The 22,160-nt window shown below is 41.3% G+C and overlaps 1 protein-coding gene across 1 annotated transcript in view; it reads left to right on the forward strand.

The window, feature by feature from the left end:
- Positions 1-8,649, forward strand: part of LOC120533389 (NACHT, LRR and PYD domains-containing protein 3-like) — a 50,323-nt gene extending 41,674 nt beyond the window's left edge. The window contains exons 6-7 of the mRNA XM_039760238.1: positions 4,952-5,125; positions 8,409-8,649. Coding sequence (XP_039616172.1) covers positions 4,952-5,125; positions 8,409-8,502 — 268 coding nt within the window. The 3' untranslated portion in view covers positions 8,503-8,649. The remainder of the gene's footprint in view (positions 1-4,951; positions 5,126-8,408) is intronic.
- Positions 8,650-22,160: the final 13,511 nt, after the last annotated feature.

The raw sequence follows: 22,160 nt of genomic DNA on the forward strand, positions 1-22,160 counted from the left end.
ATGCGCTTTATAAAGTGGCTCAGGTTGTGAATATTATAACTGTATCACAAGTTTACAGTGAGGTGATTGTACTCATAAGTACAAAGCGTTCTACAAGGAGCACCGATTGAGTGAATTTATAGTACTTGGGATGACACTGTTTCTGAACCGCGAGGTCTGTACAGGAAAGGCTCTGAAGCATTTGCCTTATGAAAGTAGTTCAATAGACAGCATGGCTGAGGCAGTGTGTGCTTGATGCTGTATACCGATAATTCTCTTTCTGATCAGCTGCTGTATAGCTGTGATTGCCAGAACACAGTATAACTCATGATCGTCTTTCAAAAGAATGCCAGAATTAGTTTTCTTAGCTCTTTTTCTGCTTCATCTGAAGAGTTAAAAATGTGAAAATGACCACTTTCAGGTTGGCAGGGTACAAGAGACTGTATTGGATTTCAGCTCTGTGTAGGTGCTGTTTAATGCTGTAGAATGTGGCACGTTTAGCAGATGTTGCAGGAGGGTAATCTGGGAAAATACAAATACGGGCATTTTGAAATATAATTTACTTTTTCAACCTGAGAACATCTTTAACCTGGAGTTTGTCAAAACACACAATCAGGCCTTTTGGTTTCGAGGCATTTGATCCACGTATAGGCCTCTGAAATCCCTATGTCCAATTTAAAGTTCTCTCCTGTTATTTTAGAGAATAGTTCAGTTTTGAATTTCACTGGATTTGGACTTTAACATTTCTCAGGAAGACCTTCAGTTCTGATGTTGTTCCTTCTGTATCTATCTTCCAGTGCAGCCAGCTTGTCAGCAAACACTTTACATTCTGATATTTCTGCTGTTTCTTTTATATCAGCAGTGGATGTCGATTGTTTAAGTATTTCGATACGAGTCGTAAACCTATGCTTAACATCTTCAACTTGAGCAGTACGTGCTCTGATTTTACTCTCTAATCAGAAGAGTGGTAAAAGAAAGGGATCTGGGAATGGAGGAGTTATTATGGTATAGTGTGGGACAGGAGAAGTGAGAGAAGCAAAGGGAGATGAGAATCTGAAGTCAGAAGAACAAGACAAAAGAACTGAGAGCTGGAAATACAAACAAGGAGAGCAGTGACAGGGCCTTACCACTAGAGGACAGAGCTGAGCAGACCCAAGAACTTGGGGACCTGTGGGTTTGGCTGATGGCATCTCCTCAGACACTCTTAACCAGAAACTGATGCAGAGGTAGAAGCCATTGCTTTCAGTGAGACTGTATTAAATAGTAAGAAAAGAAATGCAGAGTTTGCAAAAACACGGAGCAGCATTTTATACGGAATTGACATAACATTGCATATTCTGGCCACCCCTTCATGTGTCAATGGCCAGTACCTTTTAGCATTCTGCCACTGTTATCCCCTTCTGCCTCATCCATGCCCTCTACATACCTTACACTACTTATGCTAATGGCCAACACATTTCGGCATTTCTCCTCCTTTGCCCCTATTCTTTTCACTGTGCCCCCTTATTGTTATTCCTCAGGGATGATATTTCAGGATGTTAATGCCAGTGCTGCCAGACTCTAAGGGTCACTAAATCCAGTAGTTCCCTTTTTTAAAAAATATAGCAAGTGCTCAAGAATGTAAAATGAAGTGCAAAAAAGGTGCATTAATAGTATCATCTAAAATTAAGTGCTCAAAGTGTTCATGTAAAAATATACATATAAGTATGAAAATATATGTATTAAGTTTAAAAAATACATGCAAGTGTATATAATCAGCTGGTTAAGTCTCCCATATCTCCAGTTATAATCAGAACATCCAATGCTCATCTCGTCACTTCTAATCAGTGCTCGTCTTAACAGTACACAGCCAGATATGAGCTTAGCTCACTCAGATACAGTTGTGCTTGAAAGTTTGTGAACCCTTTAGAATTTTCAATATTTCTGCATAAATATGACCTAAAACATCATCAGATTTTCACTCAAGTCCTAAAAGTAGATAAAGAGAATCCAGTTAAACAAATGAGACAAAAATATTATACTTGGTCATTTATTTATTAAGGAAAATTATCGAATATTACATATTTATGAGTGGCAAAAGTATGTGAACCTTTGCTTTCAATATCTGGTTTGGCCCCTTTGCAGCAATAACTGCAACTAAACGTTTCCGGTAACTTTTGATCATTCCTGCACACCAGCTTGGAGGAATTTTAGCCCATTCCTCCGTACAGAACAGCTTCAACTCTGGGATGTTGGTGGGTTTCCTCACATTAACTGCTCACTTCAGGTCCTTCCACAACATTTCGATTGGATTAAGGTCAGGACTTTGACTTGGCCATTCCAAAACATTAACTTTATTCTTCTTTAACCATTCTTTGGTAGAACAACTTGTGTGCTTAGGGTCGTTGTCTTGCTGCATGACCCACCTTCTCTTGAGATTCAGTTCATGGACAGATGTCCTGACATTTTCCTTTAGAATTCTCTGATATAATTCAGAATTCATTGTTCCATCAATGAAGGCAAGCCGTCCTGGCCCAGATGCAGCAAAACAGGCCCAAACCATGATACTACCACCACCATGTTTCACAGATGGGATAAGGTTCTTATGCTGGAATGCAGTGTTTTCCTTTCTCCAAACATAATGCTTTTCATTTAAACCAAAAAGTTCTATTTTGGTCTCATCCGTCCACAAAACATTCTTCCAATAGCCTTCTGGTTTGTCCATGTGATCTTTAGCAAACTGCAGACAAGCAGCAATGTTTTTTTTGGAGAGCAGTGGCTTTCTCCTTGCAACCCTGCCATGCACACCATTGTTGTTCAGTGTTCTCCTGATGGTGGACTCATGAACATGAACATTAGCCAATGTGAGAGAGGCCTTCAGTTGCTTAGAAGTTACCCTGGGGTCCTTTGTGACCTCGCCGACTATTACACGCCTTGCTCTTGGAGTGATCTTTGTTGGTCGACCACTCCTGGGGAGGGTAACAATGGTCTTGAATTTCCTCCATTTGTACACAATCTGTCTGACTGTGGATTGGTGGAGTCCAAACTCTTTAGAGATGGTTTTGTAACCTTTTCCAGCCTGATGAGCATCAACAACTCTTTTTGAGGTCCTCAGAAATCTCCTTTGTTTGTGCCATGATACACTTCCACAAACATGTGTTGTGAAGAGCAGACTTTGATAGATCCCTGTTCTTTAAATAACACAGGGTGCCCACTCACACCTGATTGTCATCCCATTGATTGAAAACACCTAACTCGAATTTCACCTTCAGACTAACTGCTAATCCTGGAGGTTCACATACTTTTGTCACTCACAAATATGTAATATTCAATTGTTTTCCTGAATAAATAAATGACCAAGTATAATATTTTTGTCTCATTTGTTTAACTGATTTCTCTTCATCTTCTTTTAGGACTTGAGTGAAAATCTGATGATGTTTTAGGTCATATTTATGCAGAAATATAGAAAATTCTAAAGGGTTCACAAACTTTCAAGCACAACTGTACATGTTTAGCTTATGTGCTTATTAAATGCTTCAAACATATGCTTAGCTTATTCTTCTATAACACTCAGAGGTCTTATAAGATGTCCTGAACAAAATTGACAGGGAGGTGAAGGTGTTTGATGTGTCATCTTGGGTAGAACTTCCACCATCACAAGGCCACCAATAATAAGAGTATTAATATTATTGTTGTAATTAATGATTCCTGACATGATTGGCAGGTGACATTATGTCTGTGCTGCTCCTTGTTGCTCTCATTCTTGATTCATCTTCTTGTCAGATGAGATTCTGCCATTCAAATACCTGAAGTTGGTGTGTCTGATGGCCTTTGTTGTACATTTGTAATTTAAACCCATGTTCATTGATTTAATGCTTTTAACATTTCCTGAATATTTTCAATATTATCTGTAAAGTCTTGTTAATGTTCCCAGTCTTTACGCACTTACTGTCCACCAGCATCCCTAGAGTGGTTTATTTAAAGAGAGATGTCAGGGAAAAAGACGATAAACAGAAAAGCCAACCATGAGGAAATGAACTGCTGTTGTAAGAAATTCTGAGTTTAAGGAGACAAAGATGTCACTCATGATGTGACCCTCAAACGTCCTTTGTAGTTATTTAATAAAGTGCTGTGCATTTTCAGTCCTTCCCAGCAGGTGCCCTTATCAGCACATCAACCATTCATTTGATCAAATTTTTTGAACTGAATGGGCAGACAAGAAGACAGAGGAGGTGGAGGAAATGAACAGAAGTGGTCATGAGGGTCACTGCATAGTCCATTTAGACAAAGAGGACCACAAACCACCTCTATACTCATTGGACTGGACATCCATTTAAAGCTTGTCCTCCTGCTTTCTTACAAATTAATAGAAGGAATAAGAAAATTGAGTTCAACAGCACTGTCTTTATTGGATGAAGGTGACCTGGTCAGTGGCACCAGTCAGCATCGATAGAAGTGTTACATGTCAGTCTCGTCTTTCCATTCCATTACATCATTGATTCCAAAAGTCAGGTCCATTCTTTGTCCTTTTAAGCAGAGTGTCCTACTATGACATCAGGAGAGTCCATCATATCAAACAGTCAAGTTTTGAACTCTGTAGTGACCAGCATGTCCAACAGGTTTCTTTATAGCATTCTACAAACTACATAAAATGTCTGCATGTACTGAGTGGGTAACAATTGGTAGAAATCCCAGATTGTCACTATCACCCCATTGTAACCTTTGACAAGTCCATTTGGTCACTTGAATGCAGGATGCCATCGGCCTCATTTCTTTGATGTTCTTGTCGAATCTTAATGTCTTCTCACCAGTGAGTAGACATTGTCAGGTATATATTACCTTACATTTTAAGACTAGCTATGATTTTGGGTTTAAACTGCATTTCAGGGAAAAATCAACATGGCAGCAGGCATTGACCCTTTGTGTTGTGTGTCCATCTGTTTGTCGTTCTTTCTATCCGCATATCCTCACGTTTCTCTCTTCTTCTCCACAGCCTGGTCTCATGTAGTCTCACCTCCACATGTTGCTCAGCTCTATGTTCAGTTCTGTCTTCCCCACACTCACAGCTGACTGAACTGGAGCTGAGACACAACCAACTGAGGGACTTGGGCGCTCGTCAGCTGTGTGAGGAGCTGTGGAACTCAAACTGTAAATTAGAGGCACTAAGGTGAGTAAACAAGGTGGGGTGTGTGGGGCTATGAACTCACAGCTAATGGCTTAATAGACGGACTGATCACAGAACACTATGTGATGACTTGCTGAAAGAAGGAGATGAATGGGCAATGGAATGAGAAAGATAAAGAACAGGGAACAAGAGGATCTGCACAAAGGTGACAGACAGGGATGAAAACAAAGATGATGAGAGACGACAGAAGAAGAACAACAGGGTTAAGAGGAGGAATGTGAGATGGGCTGAGAAAAGAAAAGAAAAGAAGAATAGCCTGACAGGAGTTGTACAAATAATAGATGGCGGGTCAAGGATAAAGGGGGGAGAGGTGACAGGATCAGGACAGCAGGAAGAGTGAACAAGAGGATAGGGTGGACATGGTAAATGGGGTCCTTGGAGCATTCAAGGAAATTTAAGTGCCAGTATCAGTGGGCAGGGTGGAGAGGAAATGGTAATAAGAAACAAGGGCAGAAAATGAGAAAAGTCATGAGAGTAAGGGGGAGTGAAAAAGAAAATATTACCGAGAGATTTAACATTAATTAACAGAGCAGGACACAGGAAGTGGCCACAGGTGGACAGAGGGGTCAACGTCATGTCAACTGGAAAGATCACCTTCTGTCACATATGGCATTATTTCAGTGCCACTATTCTGAGCGCACGTAAAAAAATATTGCAAGTGCAAGTGTTGCATTTTGAGGAGAAATTTATTTTGAGCGTACAAAAGCTGAATTTGAGTGAACAAAATTCATTGCTGCGTGCAAAAAATGTATTTCAGTGTTTGCACTTATCCATATACACACACACAATAGCACCCCTCTCGCTCAGTTTTTTCATTTGCGCTTGCTGCAATGTGTTGCTAGCGCTCACAACATTCTCTGCTGCGAGCGCTCAACTCTCTGTACACCGTTATAAGTGTGCCACAAAACCAACCAATCACAGACTTGGTTTCAAAAATTCTGATTGGCTCTTACGGTCTCCAATCAGCTCGCTAGCTGCTGCATTCCGGAAACAGTCCGAAATGTAGCTAAATCCAGCTAAACTCAATTAAACCCCAATTTGCGGATAATATCTTTAATTATTTTATTTTAAAATATATTATTTGTTAAGACTATCGTTGGTGTAGTATAATGTAGTTGCATTATACAACCATGCCAACTGACTCTCCAAATTATATTTGAGTAGCTCTCTTTTATGTCGTCGAATACTGAACAGCAGCTGATTGAAAACCGTAAGAGCCAATCAGAATTTTTGAAACCAAGTCTGTGATTGGTTGGTTTTGTGGCACACTTATAACGGTGTACAGAGAGTTGAGCGCTCGCAGCAGAGAATGTTGTGGCGCAAGCAACACATTGCGAGCAAGCGCAAATGAAAAAACTGAGCGAGAGGGGGTGCTATTGTGTGTGTGTATATGGATAAGCGCAAACACTGAAATACATTTTTTGCACGCAGCAATGAATTTTGTTCACTCAAATTCAGCTTTTGTACGCTCAAAATAAATTTCTCCTCAAAATGCAACACTTGCACTTGCAATATTTTTTTACGTGCGCTCAGAATAGTGGCACTGAAATAACGCCATAGTCACAGTTCCTCTGCCAGCACAAAATAATAAAGGGGCAAGGCCTCTAAAATAGCCCACCAGGCATTTGAAGGAGGTCAGGCTTTTAAATTCAAAATAAAAGCAAAAAGAGTTGTGAAGGCGTAAAGTGTGTCTGATGATAGGGAGAACCATACAAACTCCAGCTGGAGCAGAGACATGTCCAGAAGTGATCTTTATAAAAGATGAGGTTCATTAATAGAAGAGCCAAAGGGGCTGCCAAAGACGATTCACAGAATGTAAAAAGAACAATCCATAAAAGAATCTTTTTTTTTAATTTTATTTTATTGATTTTATTGTAATCGCACAACATTCTATACAAATAAATAATTTTTACAAAAATAGGATCGAAAGCAAATCAACCCCAGCCCTGAGAAAGAGAGCTAGGTCAGCAGAGTAAAGCTTAAAGCTAGTAAAAATAAGTAAATAGATGAACTAATAAGTGAATAAAGATAAATGGGGAAAAAAGGGAGAAAATCTGCTTCCTCAGTGCTTTAAAAGCTTATTCTAAAATATTATTGATTAGATCCTGCCAGGTTTTGAAAAAGTTCTGCACAAATCCTCTAAGTGAGAATTTGATTTTTTCCAATTTCAGAGAACATATAACAACAGTTACCCACTGTCTTAAAAGAGGATAGTTAGAATTCTTCCAGTTGAACAAAATAAATCTACATGCCAATAGTGTAGTAAAGGCCATTACAGTTTGTTTGTCCTTCTCCACTTTAATCCCCTCTGTGACCCACCGAACACAGCTGTTAGTGGATTAGGAGGGATTGTGACTTCAAGGCTGTTTGATAGGCATTTAAAGATTTTGGTCAAGAATGATATTAATTTGGTGCAGGCCCAAAACATGTGACCCAGTGAGGTGGAACTTGATTGCAGCGTTCACAGGTTTATCGTGCCAAACATTTTGGACAATTTTAAGCGAGAGAGATGTGCTCGATATATAATTTTGAGTTGAATAATTGTATGCTTTGCACATATGGAGCTTGAGGGGATTCTCTGCATTGCTACCTTCTATTCCTTTTCCGAGATGTTGAGTGAGAGATCCTTTTCCCATAAAAGAATCTGAACTCAAGAGCAAAAGGTTCAAAGTCATCAGAATCAAAAAAAAAAAAAAAAGTATTAAAAAAAACAGTAAAATTCTCACAAAGACCACCAAACAGCAGAGAGCAGTCAAATGAGCTGCACTGGACTTCATTGCCCAGCATCCTTTAGAGGGCTGGGGGTGGTCCTTTAAATATGATGGACAGGTGGCCTCAGCTCTTGGGGATCCACCCACAAAATACAAGAGAGAAGTGAACAGCACACATAGATAAAATAACTAAATAGAATAAAAGTAACAGATAAGACATAATTAAACAAAAAATAAATTAACATAAAAATATAATAAACAATGGAACACAATGAACAATAATAAAAAGAACACAGAAGATAAAAAGAAAAACTTTTAACAGGAGCTAGGAAGGAACCCCGGCCTTCTGTGTGAAATGAGCAGTAACAGAAGAAACCAACAGGCCTACAGAAGAGACAGTGGACTGCGTGACCAGCAGGCCGACACCCTCATCATGTGACTTTGAGACACTGAGAGGAATTCTGGGAAAGTGATGTGTGTTTCATTGAGATACTCCAGTGTGCGAGGTGGAACCCTCTGGTGTTTGTAACTCCCATGTATGTCTCTGTTCACAGGTTACAGGGTAATGAGATCAGCGATTATGAGAAGAACAATCTGGCGACACTTCAACAGGTGCTGAACAAGACTGGACAGCAGGTGAATACCTAAACATGAGACGACTGGACATGGTAATCAATAGACCCCAGTGATGGCGACTCCTGGTCCACCCTCTCTAAATTCTTGTCTTTTCTTTTAGAATCTCCTCATCTCTTCTTCACATTAAATAAACTCTTCATGTCTTTCTCAGCCTCTGTGCTTCTCATTTTTTTCATCTTTTTTTTGTCCACCCTGTGACCCTGAACCAGTCATCAGACTCTACAAGTTCACACTGGAGACCTCCAAGTTTCACCAACCAAGACCACAGTGGGGATTGTCCTCCAAAACCAGCTGGGATCCCAAGGCCAACTGGAGGGAGATGGGTGGACAGTCCCACTGTAGGGTGATGGATGGTGTGGCCTATCCTAAACTCTAGACAGGGTGTTGGTTCATCACAGGACAAGCTGATAGTCATCTGAGCAGAAACATCATGAAGCTGCTCATCTACATCAATTTGTGTTGTCTGATCCCATGTCTGCTTTATTCCTTGTCCACTGCCTTATCTACACAAAACCCCTGACTTCAGTCTCTGACTGTGCAGATACTACGGTGTGCTGATTTGGTCTTCGGTAACACTTTAACACACACAAGGCTCAGGTCTCTTTTTGTCTTCTTTGTTACTCTTTTGTCTCCACTTCACTGTCACCTCCACTTGTGTCCTCTTTAATGAGCAGTGACCTGAACAATTATGCTGTTTAAAAAAGAAATGAGAGCCAAAGGACAAGATGAGGTCTAATGTTGTAGAAAGTGTGAGGGACTGGCGGCCTGTGCAGAGTTGGGTCTCTTGCCTTGAACCCGATGTTGACTGACACCATGAACTGGACTGAGTGAGTTTAGAAAATGGAGGGATGGAGGAGAACCAACACAACTAAGAATTGAGAAGTAACTGGGAAGTAAGCTCTGGGATGAGGTTCAAATTACTGAGGTCCTGGAGGACAAAGTATGAGATCCCAGTTTGAGGATGGGATTCTTTAGAACACTTGGACAAGTCAGAAAAAGAGAACAGATGAACTGAAAGTGTGAGAGAGGAGAAGAGACAAAAAAAAGGTGGATGAAGAAGAGCAAGAGTGAGAAAGATGGCCAAAATGGGATAGACAGGACAAGAACAGATGGGGACAGAAGAGGAGAGTCACTGAATAGAGAATAGCAGAAAGCAACCATCTTATAGTGAAACAGAGGAAAAGTCTTGTCATGTTAGAGTGGAGAACAGATTTGGATTTCCAAGGGTAACAGCATTGAATGAGTCAAGATGGCCATCTACAGCCTCATCTGTGCTGAGAAGATCTTTAAGGACAAAAAGACCACAAGACCTTCACTCTGCTCTGCCTCAGTTCTGGTTCAAGCAAATCATGATGTGTGTCAGTGGAAAGATGGATGACATTCTCCACTATTCACAAGACAGAGGAGCAAAATGATTAAAATAAGGATCTGAGAATGAAGAAGTGAGGAAACCACAGTAAATATAACAGACGGTGATGGCAGTGAAAACATGAGGAGGAGACTCTGAATATTTCACTGGTAACTGATGAGGAGGAGGACAGGGCTGTGCTTCCATAATGAGTGAGGATTTCAGCTAAAGCTTCCCATCAAAAGATTACATTAATGGACACAAAAATTAAATTTCCACCATCAAAAGACACACTCCATTTTGTCCATGCTATAAGTGACAGGTACCCGCTTTCACCATAATGTCCATTCTCTTAACCCTTACAGGAACGGCAGCTTTGGGTGAAGTTCTTCTTTTCCCTGAGCTCGAATGTGAAGGGTTGGTGGTGATGAGAGTGGGCATCATGAGGCAGCTGGGTGAGTTGAATGGGTTAAAAGTTGAGGGGCCTTTAACATTGAGACAGGTGAGGACTGAGGAGCTGATGAGGAGGTGTGAAGACCCTGAGTCAAACCAGGTGACCATCAGGTTTGGCTCAATAGACCTATCCATACCCCACATTAGTGGTCCACCTAATGTCATGCATGGGTCACAGATTTGCACAGAAACCCAGGACACACACCGGTAACATCTTCGGTCAGCTCCACTGCCGAATTAACCTCTGCGATGTCCATGGCCTCCCTGGTGGACATCGCCAGACGTGGGCATCTCATCAACAACCAGATTCCCTGGAGGCCTTCCTGACTGCATTTGATTGACAGGTCCTTAAGTTTGTCTTTGTTCTAGCCGTTGATCAAAGCGACGAGAATGCCCTAGATGCTCCTTTGTAGGTGGTGTAACAGCACCAAATCCCCCGCTTTTTCTCCAAGCGGTCTGAGAACCATCCAAGCATCTCGACATAATCGATGATGATTCAATATCATGACACAGAAACTCATCTCGAAGAACTTCAGGTATCCCGGGCAGTAATATATTCATTTCAACCTTTTCAACAATCCGCTCAAAGTCATCTCCCTCAAACCAGCAATGCACTTTATGAATCAAATCTTGAATTTGTGCACGGATGGGACCGTCCATGTTTAGTTTCCAGTCGTTAAGTGCAAAACCTTTAGCTAAAAAAGTCACAGTCTTGCGTAAAACAACTTGTTCCTTCAGGAAATTGTAATCGGCGAGCTTATCGCAAGGTACATTCCATAAGGAAGATAAAGCATCCCCAGACAAAAAAGGTGTGACGATAACGGCCCAGTGTTGTTTGTCTGATCCCAATAAAGTCATCACTTTCTCAAAGGCTAAAAGGAACATCTCTGGGTCATCGGAAGGACCCATCTTCGTCAGCACATTGTTAGAATTTTCAGGTATCGGAAGCAAAGAGATATACTGTCAACGGTTATAAATCGGAACATTCAGATTAGGGATAATATTTGGGTCGTCCTCTGGATCGTAAGGAAGTGGAACATTCTGAGCTATTCAAATTAACTGTTCGGCATCCGTCTGTGCAACAACTCCTGGTACCACTTGTCATGCTTGGGTCACAGATTTGCACAGAAACACAGGAGGTCGTTGCTCCTTGACAGAGATGACAATTCCTTCTCTCAATTAAAGGTATGCAAACGTATCTTCTTCTTCAAAGCAGTACGTGTCAGGAGCAGGGAGGGTCTGAGAGAGAGAGAGAAAGCAAAACAATCAATTCCAAAGCTGACAGGAGCTGTACAAGGCTTTTAAGTAAGCGGAGTACGACGCGAGAGGTTATCACCCATTATAGTGCAAGAGAGAAGGGTAAGGAGCAATGTCAAGGTAGACTGTGTTTCAGGGGTTTTCCCAGGGACGTCTGTGTCCTCTGAGGGTGCGATCACCCCTCCTGCTTATATCAGGCCACCCATCCACCTTTTCTGTGGTGCTGCTTGTCCTCCATTGCCCTCCTGCAAGGTCTTCTTTCTTTATTGTCCCTCTCATTATAGTCTTTTATGTCATTAGGTCTAAAGGTTTTGTTTTTGATGCTCACTTTGGCCTTTACATGAATTTTAAGATAATTATTGCTAGATGACCAAACCCTCACTGTTAGAGTGTCCTGGAATTCTTTATTTGGAAAATGGCAGGAGTCCTCATATTTATCAGATGTAAAGACATGATATGTGTGAGGTATAATCTAGAAACTATTGAACATTTGTTCTGGTGATGTCCCATTATGGACTGAATTTCGAAAAAGAGACATACGAGGTGTGGCAGAAAAGTAATGAGACTGATTTTTTATTTACCAAAGTTTTTATTTTTTCCAAACATCAATGTTATCCCCTTCAAAGTAGTTCCCTTGGGCAGCTACACACCGATGAAGACGTTGTTCCAACTGTTGGTAGCAACGCTGGAAGTCTTCAACCGGTATGGTCTTCAGCATGTCCGTTACACTCCCGAAATGACATCCTTTGAGGACATTTTTCAGTTTAGGAAAAAGGAAAAAGTCACACGGACTGCGGTCAGGTGAATAACGGGGCTGGGGAACCACAGGAATGCCTTTTGAGGTCAAAAATTCTGTTATGGAGAGGGCAGTGTGACGTGGGGTGTTGTCATGATGGAGCATCCATTTGTCTGCAATGTCTGGTCTCACGCGAATGACCCTTTTTCTGAGCCTTTCAAGGACGTCTTTATAAAAAACTTGGTTGACAGTTTGCCCTGGAAGAACAAATTCTTTGTGGACGATTCCCCTTTTGTGCGTGCGTGACGCACAACCAAAAACACAACTTTGCTAATAGTAGTCACAAAAATCACGTAGTTAACGGAAGGAGTTGAAACTCGCACTGAGCTATGGGAGGGTACTGATACACATGTTCTATCAAGGACAACAGCGCAGCGTTGCCAGATCGCTTGCAGTGTTGCCAGTCTCATTACTTTTCTGCCACACCTCGTATGTGGATGTGGGCTTTGAAGAAAAACATCAGTGTGATGAACTGGAACCACATTAACATAATTAAAACAGTGAGTTTACAAAGTGTTCAGATCCTTCATGTTTTTCAAATTTTGTGATGTCGCAGCCTTGTGCTAAAATCATTTCAGTTTATTTTTTCCCTCATAAAGTGAAACTCAATACCCTAAAATGACAAAGTAAAAATGGCATTATATAAATTTACCAAATTCAATTAAAATAACAAACTGAAATATTCCACTGACGCAAGAATTGAGACCTTCCACTATGACACGTGACATTAAGCTCAGGTGCATCCCATTCTGTTGATCATCCCTGAGATGTTTGGAGTCCACCTGTGATCAGTTTAGTTGAATGGACTGATTAGGAAAGACAGACATCTGTCTAGAGAAGGTCCTACAGATGAGCAAAAAACAAGCCATGGGATCCAAGCATTTGTCTGCAGAGCTTAGAGAGAGGCTTGTGTGGAGGCTCACATCTGGGGAAAGGAGACAAAAAATGTCTGCAGAATTGAAGGTTCCCAAGAGCACATAGGCCTCTAGAATTCTTAAATAGAAGAAGTTTGAAAAACCACAGAGCTGGCCACCCTGCAAAATGTAGCAATCGTAGGAGAAGGGACATCGTAAGAGAGGTGACCAAAAACCTGATGGTCACTCTGACTGACTTCCATATTACCTATATGGGGATGAGAAAAACATCTACAACGTCAGACTTCTGTTCTGATGAAAAGAAAGTCAGCATAATGTCTGGAGGAAGCCAGGCACCGCTCATCAACTGTATCACACCATTCCAATGATGAAGTATGGCGGTGAAAACATCAAGCTGTGGAATTGTTTTTAAGTAACAGGATCTGGGAAACAAGTCAGGGTTGATGAAGAGCTGAACTGCTCAGAGTGCTCTGGACCTTAGACTGGGTTGAAAGTTCACCCTTCAGCATGACAATGACCTGAAACACACAAAGAAGACAACACTGGTGTGGTTTCAGGACAAGTCTCTGAGTGTCCTTTAGTGGGCGAACTAAAGCCTAGACTTAAACCCCATAAACAAACTGAAATATCCCATCTGAATGTCTATTTGAAAGTCAATAATCCATAATTGGTGTCACGCAGAACATTATTTTTAAAACACTGTGAACGCTGGCCCCGGCACAGACAGACGGACAACATATTTTCTCCACACACTATTTATTTATATACACTATTTACACAGTATTTGCTCACGTGCACCCCCAGTGCCTTCTCGCACCGATTTCCCCAAGTCCAGGCCACACAGTCCTTTTGCCTTCCTGGCCGCCTCCCGTCCTCTCTCTCCAGCTCTGTCCGCTTCCTCCCGACATCCACCAATGACTGGAGGGAGGCGGCCACTTATATAATGCTCCCGGATGAGCCCCAGGTGTTCCCAGTATCCGCTCCTTGGCCACGCCCCAGCGTGGCGGAAGTGTCGGCTGTCCTCCTGGCAGCTCTCCGGGCGCCACATAAAGTCTTCCCCCCGGCACTTCCTGGTGTGGCGGAAGTGCCGGGCTCCCGGGATAATTAGGCCCTGGGCGCCGCCTGGCGGTGGCCACGGGTCCCTACAGGGCTGGGCTTCCATGCCCTGTACCCGAGGCCCCCTGCCTAACCAGGACGGACGCCCCCACTCGGTCTGGAGGAGGCACTCGCCCTCCTCTGGTCCTCCAAGGCGTCCCGGCCGGCGACCACACGGGATAAACCGGCATCGGGGCGCCGCCTGGCGGTGACCACGGGCCCCTACAGGGCTGGGCTTCCAAGCCCTCTACCCGCGGCCCCCAACAGAACCAGGACGGATGCCCCCTCGCGGTCTGGAGGAGGCACAAGCCCTCCTCACGTCATCCTGGGCGGAGCCCGGCCGGGGACCACAACACATTTCTTTAAACATTCTTACACTTTTTAAATGGGAGTTGCACCATATTCAAGATATCTCAACATCAAACTAATTAATCAAATTTACTGTACCTACACATTTCTTTGAACAATAAGTGAACAAAATGAAACAGAACTAACTTGTTTTGTGCTTAAAGACAGACAGTCATGAGACTGTTGATTGATGATTACTCAGTTTTTTGATAACTCCTTGTGCTCATGTGCACATTTTCAAAGTGTTGAACTAGAAGTAGGGCGGCACGGTGGCACAGTGGTAGCGCTGTTGCCTTGCAGTTAGGAGACCCGGGTTTGCTTCCTGGGTCCTCCCTGTGTGGAGTTTGCATGTTCTCTCCGTGTCTGCGTGGGTTTCCTCCGGGTACTCCAGTTTCCTCCCACAGTCCAAAGACATGCCGGTTAGGTGGATTGGTGATTCTAAATTGGCCCTATTGTGTGGGTTGGCACCCTGCCCAGGATTGGTTCCTGCCTTGTGCCCTGTGTTGGTTGAGATTGGCTCCAGCAGACTCGCGTGACCCTGTGTTCGGATTCAGCGTGTTGGAAAATGGATGGATGAAACAGAAGTATTGAAAGAGAATAGTAAGAGTCACACATACTGAATTTGTATGTAATGATTTGCAACATATAAAATATAAATAAATATGCATATTTAATGTCAGATCTTTTTTACTTTACAAAAACACTCCAATTAAATAAAAAATACAGAGAGTTACAAAGCCAAATCTTACCCCACCTGCATTCACACAGCATCTGGTGGCACCCAGGACTTTACTGAAAGAGCAGTACCACTACAAGGGAAGGGAAGTTGTACTTGGACTATCTATGTACTGAATATATCTTCCCTTGTCTGCGTTGGTTTCCTCCAGGTGCTCCGGTTTCCTTCCACAGTCCAAAGACATGCAGGTTAGGTGCATTGGTGATCCTAAATTTTCCCTAGTGTGTGCTTGGTGTATGGGTGTGTTTGCCCTGCTGTGGGCTGGCGCCCTGCCTGGGGTTTGTTGCTTGCCTTGCACCCTGTGTTGGCTGTGATTGGCTCCAGCAGACCCCTGTGACCCTGTAGTTAGGATAATGGATGGATTGATGGATATATATATCAATCCATCCATATCTTTCAACAATTTTTTACATGCCCAGATGTGGACAAGAGCTTTATACTTATAATTAATTTATCATTGATTATGGGGAAGTATCACATCAATAACATGAAATGGATGAAATCCACACCAAATGTCAGTCTGTATAAAACAGAAATGGAATTTTATGTAAAGAACATTCAAAATATTAAAAATAAGAAAGCTAAAACAACTTTTGCCATGTTAAATTACAGTAAACTGTTCATGTGAATTAGTTACACATCTCAGATTTTGTATTATATATGTTTTTATTATTGTTAATTATTTGTTTATTGTGATTGTAATTATTATAAATAAAGCATTAAAAAATAACTTAAAAAACGTTTTGGTGGCAACTCACGACCTTACAGATCGTGTGCCGATGATAGCCTCAGCTATTGTGAGAGTTCCGTGAGGAGGGGACAGTGCAGCATGAGCAGGATCCTTGACTGGGCACCACAATCCTCCGTTGACATACAAAATGGAGGATTGGACACTTTGGACCGGGTGCAGTGTAGGGGAGGACCTACAGTGGGGAAATATTGTATGGTGGCATTTGCCACCCTAATCAAAATATTTGACACCTCGTTTGCCCATAAAGGTTTGGGGTTGTCTGGCCCCGTATACTGTAAAGTTTGCTTTCAAGGTCAGTGATTTTTCCAATAATACAACAGACAGTGAAATGATGAATTGGGGAACATTTAAGGAGTGGGACCAGAAATGACACAGATGGAATGCTGCGAAGGAACCGAGGTGATGGATGGGAGCCATGACATCATCTGAGGTAGACGGAAGGAAGGGAAAGAACACAGAAGTGTCAATACAGGATTAGGGAGTCTGGGCACATTCATGGCGGAGCGGCTTCTTTCTTTCTGTAAGAAAAAGAGAGAGAGAGGTTAGTACCCATGCTTTTCCCATTTGGCAGGAGTTTTTGCGGTGCACCTCGGGTCTTTACGCGGCTCCCTATGCAAGCGTGTGTGACAATATATATATATATATATATATATATATATATATATATATATATATATATATATATATATAGTGGTGTGAAAAACTATTTGCACCCTTCCTGATTTCTTATTCTTTGGCATGTTTGTCACACAAAATGTTTCTGATCATCAAACACATTTAACCATTAGTCAAATATAACACAAGTAAACACAAAATGCAGTTTTTAAATGATGGTTTTTATTATTTAGGAAGAAAAAAATCCAAACCTACATGGCCCTGTGTGAAAAAGTAATTGCCCCCTGAACCTAATAACTGGTTGGGCCACCCTTAGCAGCAATAACTGCAATGAAGCGTTTGCGATAACTTGCAATGAGTCTTTTACAGCGCTCTGGAGGAATTTTGCCCCACTCATCTTTGCAGAATTGTTGTAATTCAGCTTTATTTGAGGGTTTTCTAGCATGAACCGCCTTTTTAAGGTCATGCCATAGCATCTCAATTGGATTCAGGTCAGGACTTTGACTAGGCCACTCCAAAGTCTTCATTTTGTTTTTCTTCAGCCATTCAGAGGTGGATTTGCTGGTGTGTTTTGGGTCATTGTCCTGTTGCAGCACCCAATATCGCTTCAGCTTGAGTTGACGAACAGATGGCCGGACATTCTCCTTCAGGATTTTTTGGAAGACAGTAGAATTCATGGTTCCATCTAGCAAGCCTTCCAGGTCCTGAAGCAGCAAAACAACCCCAGACCATCACACTACCACCACCATATTTTACTGTTGGTATGATGTTCTTTTTCTGAAATGCTGTGTTCTTTTTACACCAGATGTAACGGGACATTTGCCTTCCAAAAGTTCAACTTTTGTCTCATCAGTCCACAAGGTATTTTCCCAAAAGTCTTGGCAATCATTGAGATGTTTCTTAGCAAAATTGAGACGAGCCCTAATGTTCTTTTTGCTTAACAGTGGTTTGCGTCTCGGAAATCTGCCATGCAGGCCGTTTTTTCCCAGTCTCTTTCTTATGTTGGAGTCGTGAACACTGACCTTAATTGAGGCAAGTGAGGCCTGCAGTTCTTTAGACGTTGTCCTGGGGTCTTTCGTGACCTCTCGGATGAGTCGTCTCTGCGCTCTTGGGGTAATTTTGGTTGGCGGCCACTCCTGGGAAGGTTCACCACTGTTCCATGTTTTTGCCATTTGTGGATAATGGCTCTCACTGTGGTTCGCTGGAGTCCCAAAGCTTTAGAAATGGCTTTATAACCTTTACCAGACTGATAGATCTCAATGACTTCTGTTCTCATTTGTTCCTGAATTTCTTTGGACCTTGGCATGATGTCTAGCTTTTGAGGTGCTTTTGGTCTACTTCTCTGTGTCAGGCAGCTCCTATTTAAGTGATTTCTTGATTGAAACAGGTGTGGCAGTAATCAGGCCTGGGGTGGCTACGGAAATTGAACTCAGTTGTGATACACCACAGTTAGGTGATTTTTTAACAAGGGGGCAATTACCTTTTCACACAGGGCCATGTAGGTTTGGATTTTTTCTCCCTAAATAATAAAAACCATCATTTAAAAACTGCGTTTTGTGTTTACTTGTGTTATATTTGACTAATGGTTAAATGTGTTTGATGATCAGAAACATTTTGCAAAAGAATAAGAAATCAGGAAGGGGGCAAATAGTTTTTCACACCACTGTATGTTTGTGTATATATATATATATATATATATATATATATATATATATATATATATATATATATATATATATATATATATATATAAAGGAATACACAAACATAGCATTAAGTTTTGGGGATCTGTCCCCGTATAGTGAAGTTTTGAGCAAGGTTATGCAGAAATACCAAACTATAAACATCTACAAGCCACCTTCTAATGGAGAGGCAGCGTATTTATGTAGTAGGGGAATGCGGAGAGGCTGCCAGGAGGAGTGGGAAATTCTGGGACCGCGGTGATGTCATCAGGGAAGGATGGCATGTGACTGGGAAAGGCGGAAGTAGCCCGGCCGTCTGAATGGAAGGCTAGAAGTGAACTCACGGTATTGGGCTCTTTTGTGGTTCGTCTTTCCTGTGAGAGAAAAAAAAGAGTGGTTAGTACATTGTTTCTTTCCCCTGTCTTGTGAGTTCCAGCGGCACATTGGGTCCTTTGGCTGCCCCCTTATCGCTATGCGTGACAAATATATATATATATATATATATATATATATATATATATATATATATATATATATATATATATATATATATATATATCAAAATTGTAATTAGTAACTAAGTTTCATACAATTTCTATTAACATAAACAATTTTCTACTCTCAGCCTTCCACGTAAACTTCTCCTTCAGAGTACACACCACTTGTTTCTCATCATCATTTTTTTTTTCTGCTGCTACAAATTTAACGGCACACAATTTGTAAAACTGACATTGCTTGTCTTGGTAATGTTAAAAAAAAACAACTAAATTCTCTCCTGTTCCTCTGGGTCTTTGTGGTGTGTGTGATTTGCAGCTAGGTGCTTACCTGAAGATAACATTAAAGATGGTGGTTGTTGTCTTTTTGATAGGTGAAGAAGAAGGAATTCTTCCTTTACTGTTTAATAAAACAAACATACATAAAAATGTGTCCACTATTAAAAAAGTGAGAGAGGCTGTCTGTCAATCTATACCTTAGCAATTTCATCCAACTTAATAAAAGGGTAAATGTCTGTCTGTCAGGCTGGTTGCTATATCTCTGCCATTCCAAAAGATGGTACATCACAAACATTACCACTGCTTTTATTAATCCCATGCCAAATGGCATGTAATGGAGACATGTGCACTGAATATGGTGCACTGCAAACTTTGACATCAAAGTCCACATTGATTATCTAGATTTCAGTCCATCTTAGACAGGTAACACAGCTCGTGAAAAAGATCTTTACTGTTTAGAATTTCTGCATTGCACCATTAAATACTGATGGAAGTATTCAGCTAAAAAAAGCTTTTTTAATGACTTTCCCCATTTAATTGTACATTTTTTTTACAATCAAATTTTAAACAATTTAAACAATAATGTATTCAGAGGTAATGTTAATGGTGAGAAGTGCACTTTACAACAAGTGAAAATTACATTGAACCACATGCTTGTTGGACTATACATTTATCAACCAAAATAAATAAATAGATAAAAATATGAAGCTTCTTTCACTTATGCTGGGTGGGCTCTTTGAATGTCCATCCCGCTGAAGGAGTTTGTCCTCGTCAGAATGACAGATTACACAACACAATTGACCGTACACGTCAATGTCCTTTACAACAATTTATCTGTGCATTGATGCTGTGAACGTGTTGAAATGTATTTTTAATTTAGTCCGTCTCCAATGAGCTTGACGGTGCAGATTTTCCACACATGAGTTCCCGGGATGTTTGTGAAACCTAAAGAACAGTATATGGCATCACTGATATAACTTTGGTAAGTGCATTTTGTACACATTCACTTACCCCCCAATTGATGCTTGTGTGATAGCTGGAGGGCTGCTTTAGCTCAAAGGATACTCTGCAGGCACAATGAAGTCAGACCACTATCAACATCAGTTCAGAACAGTGGAGATCATAAAGATGGCCGTTGAAGTTTACTTGACACCAGAGAAGGTGAAACAACCCTGGGTCAGAATGTTTCTGCCGATACCACCATGGATGTTCAGTGTTATCTCTCGGTCTCATATCTGCCCAAAGGTGATGACCCCCTAAATTACTGGGGCAGGCCTTCAGACATCTTCTCTCATATCTTTTAGTTTATAAAAATAAATGTGTCAGTTCTAGAAACCTTGATGCCTTGCGAAAGAGTCTTCTCCAAAGCAGAGTAGGCTTTAAGGAAAAGGAGAAATCATCTCAGCCGAAGCACTGTTGAACAGATTATCTTTCCTAATAAAAATACTTGAGCATTCCCTATTGGGTAGATTCTCTTTTTGCTTTCAAAACAGCCTGAGTTTTTCATGACATGAATTTCATGAGATGTTAGAAACATTGCTTTGAGATTTTAGTCCATATTAGCATGATTGCATCACACAGTTGCTGCAGGTTTATCAGCACATTCATGCTGCAAATCTGCTGTTCTACCTCATCCCAAAGGTGGATTCAGATTGGGTGACTGGGAAGGCCACTAAAGAACACCAAACGCGTTGTCATGTTCATAAAACAGTTAAAGGCGACTTTTGAGGTTTGACATTGTGCATTATCATACTGGAATTAGCCATTACAAGATGGGTAAATTTTGATGATGTAGCGATACACATGGTGAGCAATAATAATCGAATAACCTATGGCATTGAAGTGATGATTGACTGGCATGAAAAGACGTAAAGTATACCTAGAAAACATTCCCCAAACCATTACACCACCGCCACCAGCAGCCTGGACTGCTGACACAAAGAAGGCTGGGTGCTTGGATTCATGCTAATAGGACCTCATTCTGACTTTAACATTGTTGTGTCTAAGTAGAAATTGGCATTCATCAGACCAGGCTGTTTATCAAGTCTTCATCTGTCCAGTTTTGGTGTGCCTGTGCCCACTGCAGCCTTAGCTTTATGTTCTTGGCCAATGGGACTGAAACCCAACATTGTCTTTGCTGCTGTAGCCCATCTACCTCAAGGTTCAATGTGTTGTGCATTCTGAGACACTTTTCTCCTCTGCACGGTTGTACAGAGGGATTATCTGAGTTTCTGTAGACTTTCGGTCAGCTTGAACCAGTATGGTTATTCTCTTCTAACCCATCTCATCAACAAGGCGTTTCTGTCCACCGAACTGACACTCCAAGGATGTTTTTAGTTTTTTTTTTTTTGCACCATTCTCATTAATGGTAATCATTGTAAAGGATGTTGTGTGTGAAAATCCCCGGAGATCAGCAGTTACAGAAATACTCAAACTAGCCAGTTTTGACACCAACAGTCATAGCACAGTCAAAATCACCAAGATCATATTTCTTACCCATTCTGGTGAGTGATGTGAGCATTAACTGAAACTCCATCCTTAAATCTGCAGGATTGTATGCATTGCACTGCTGCCACATGATTGGCAGGTTTGATAATTGCATGAATAAGCAGGTGTATGGGGTTCGTAATAATTTACCTGATGAGTGTATAGGCAATTTAAATTAACACACTGGCACACACTGAAACGGTGACTGCAGATGTGCAAAAGAAATAGTGAGATAGGTGATGTAGGTGAGTTCTGAGTTATCATTTAAAGTTCATATCAAGCAAATAATTAGCAGACTTAACAGAATATGAGATTATTGAATACTGGTTAAATAAACAGTGTCTCCGCAATTTAGTCATTTACATTTTATTTTGTCCACAACAGGACCCCTTACGTTACCTGTAGTTTCACCTGCGGAGCTTCTTTCATCAGAACTCTTCAGCCTGCCAGATGT

The sequence above is a fragment of the Polypterus senegalus genome, chromosome 8 (assembly GCF_016835505.1).
Source record: "Polypterus senegalus isolate Bchr_013 chromosome 8, ASM1683550v1, whole genome shotgun sequence".
Classification (NCBI taxonomy): Eukaryota; Metazoa; Chordata; class Cladistia; order Polypteriformes; family Polypteridae; genus Polypterus; species Polypterus senegalus.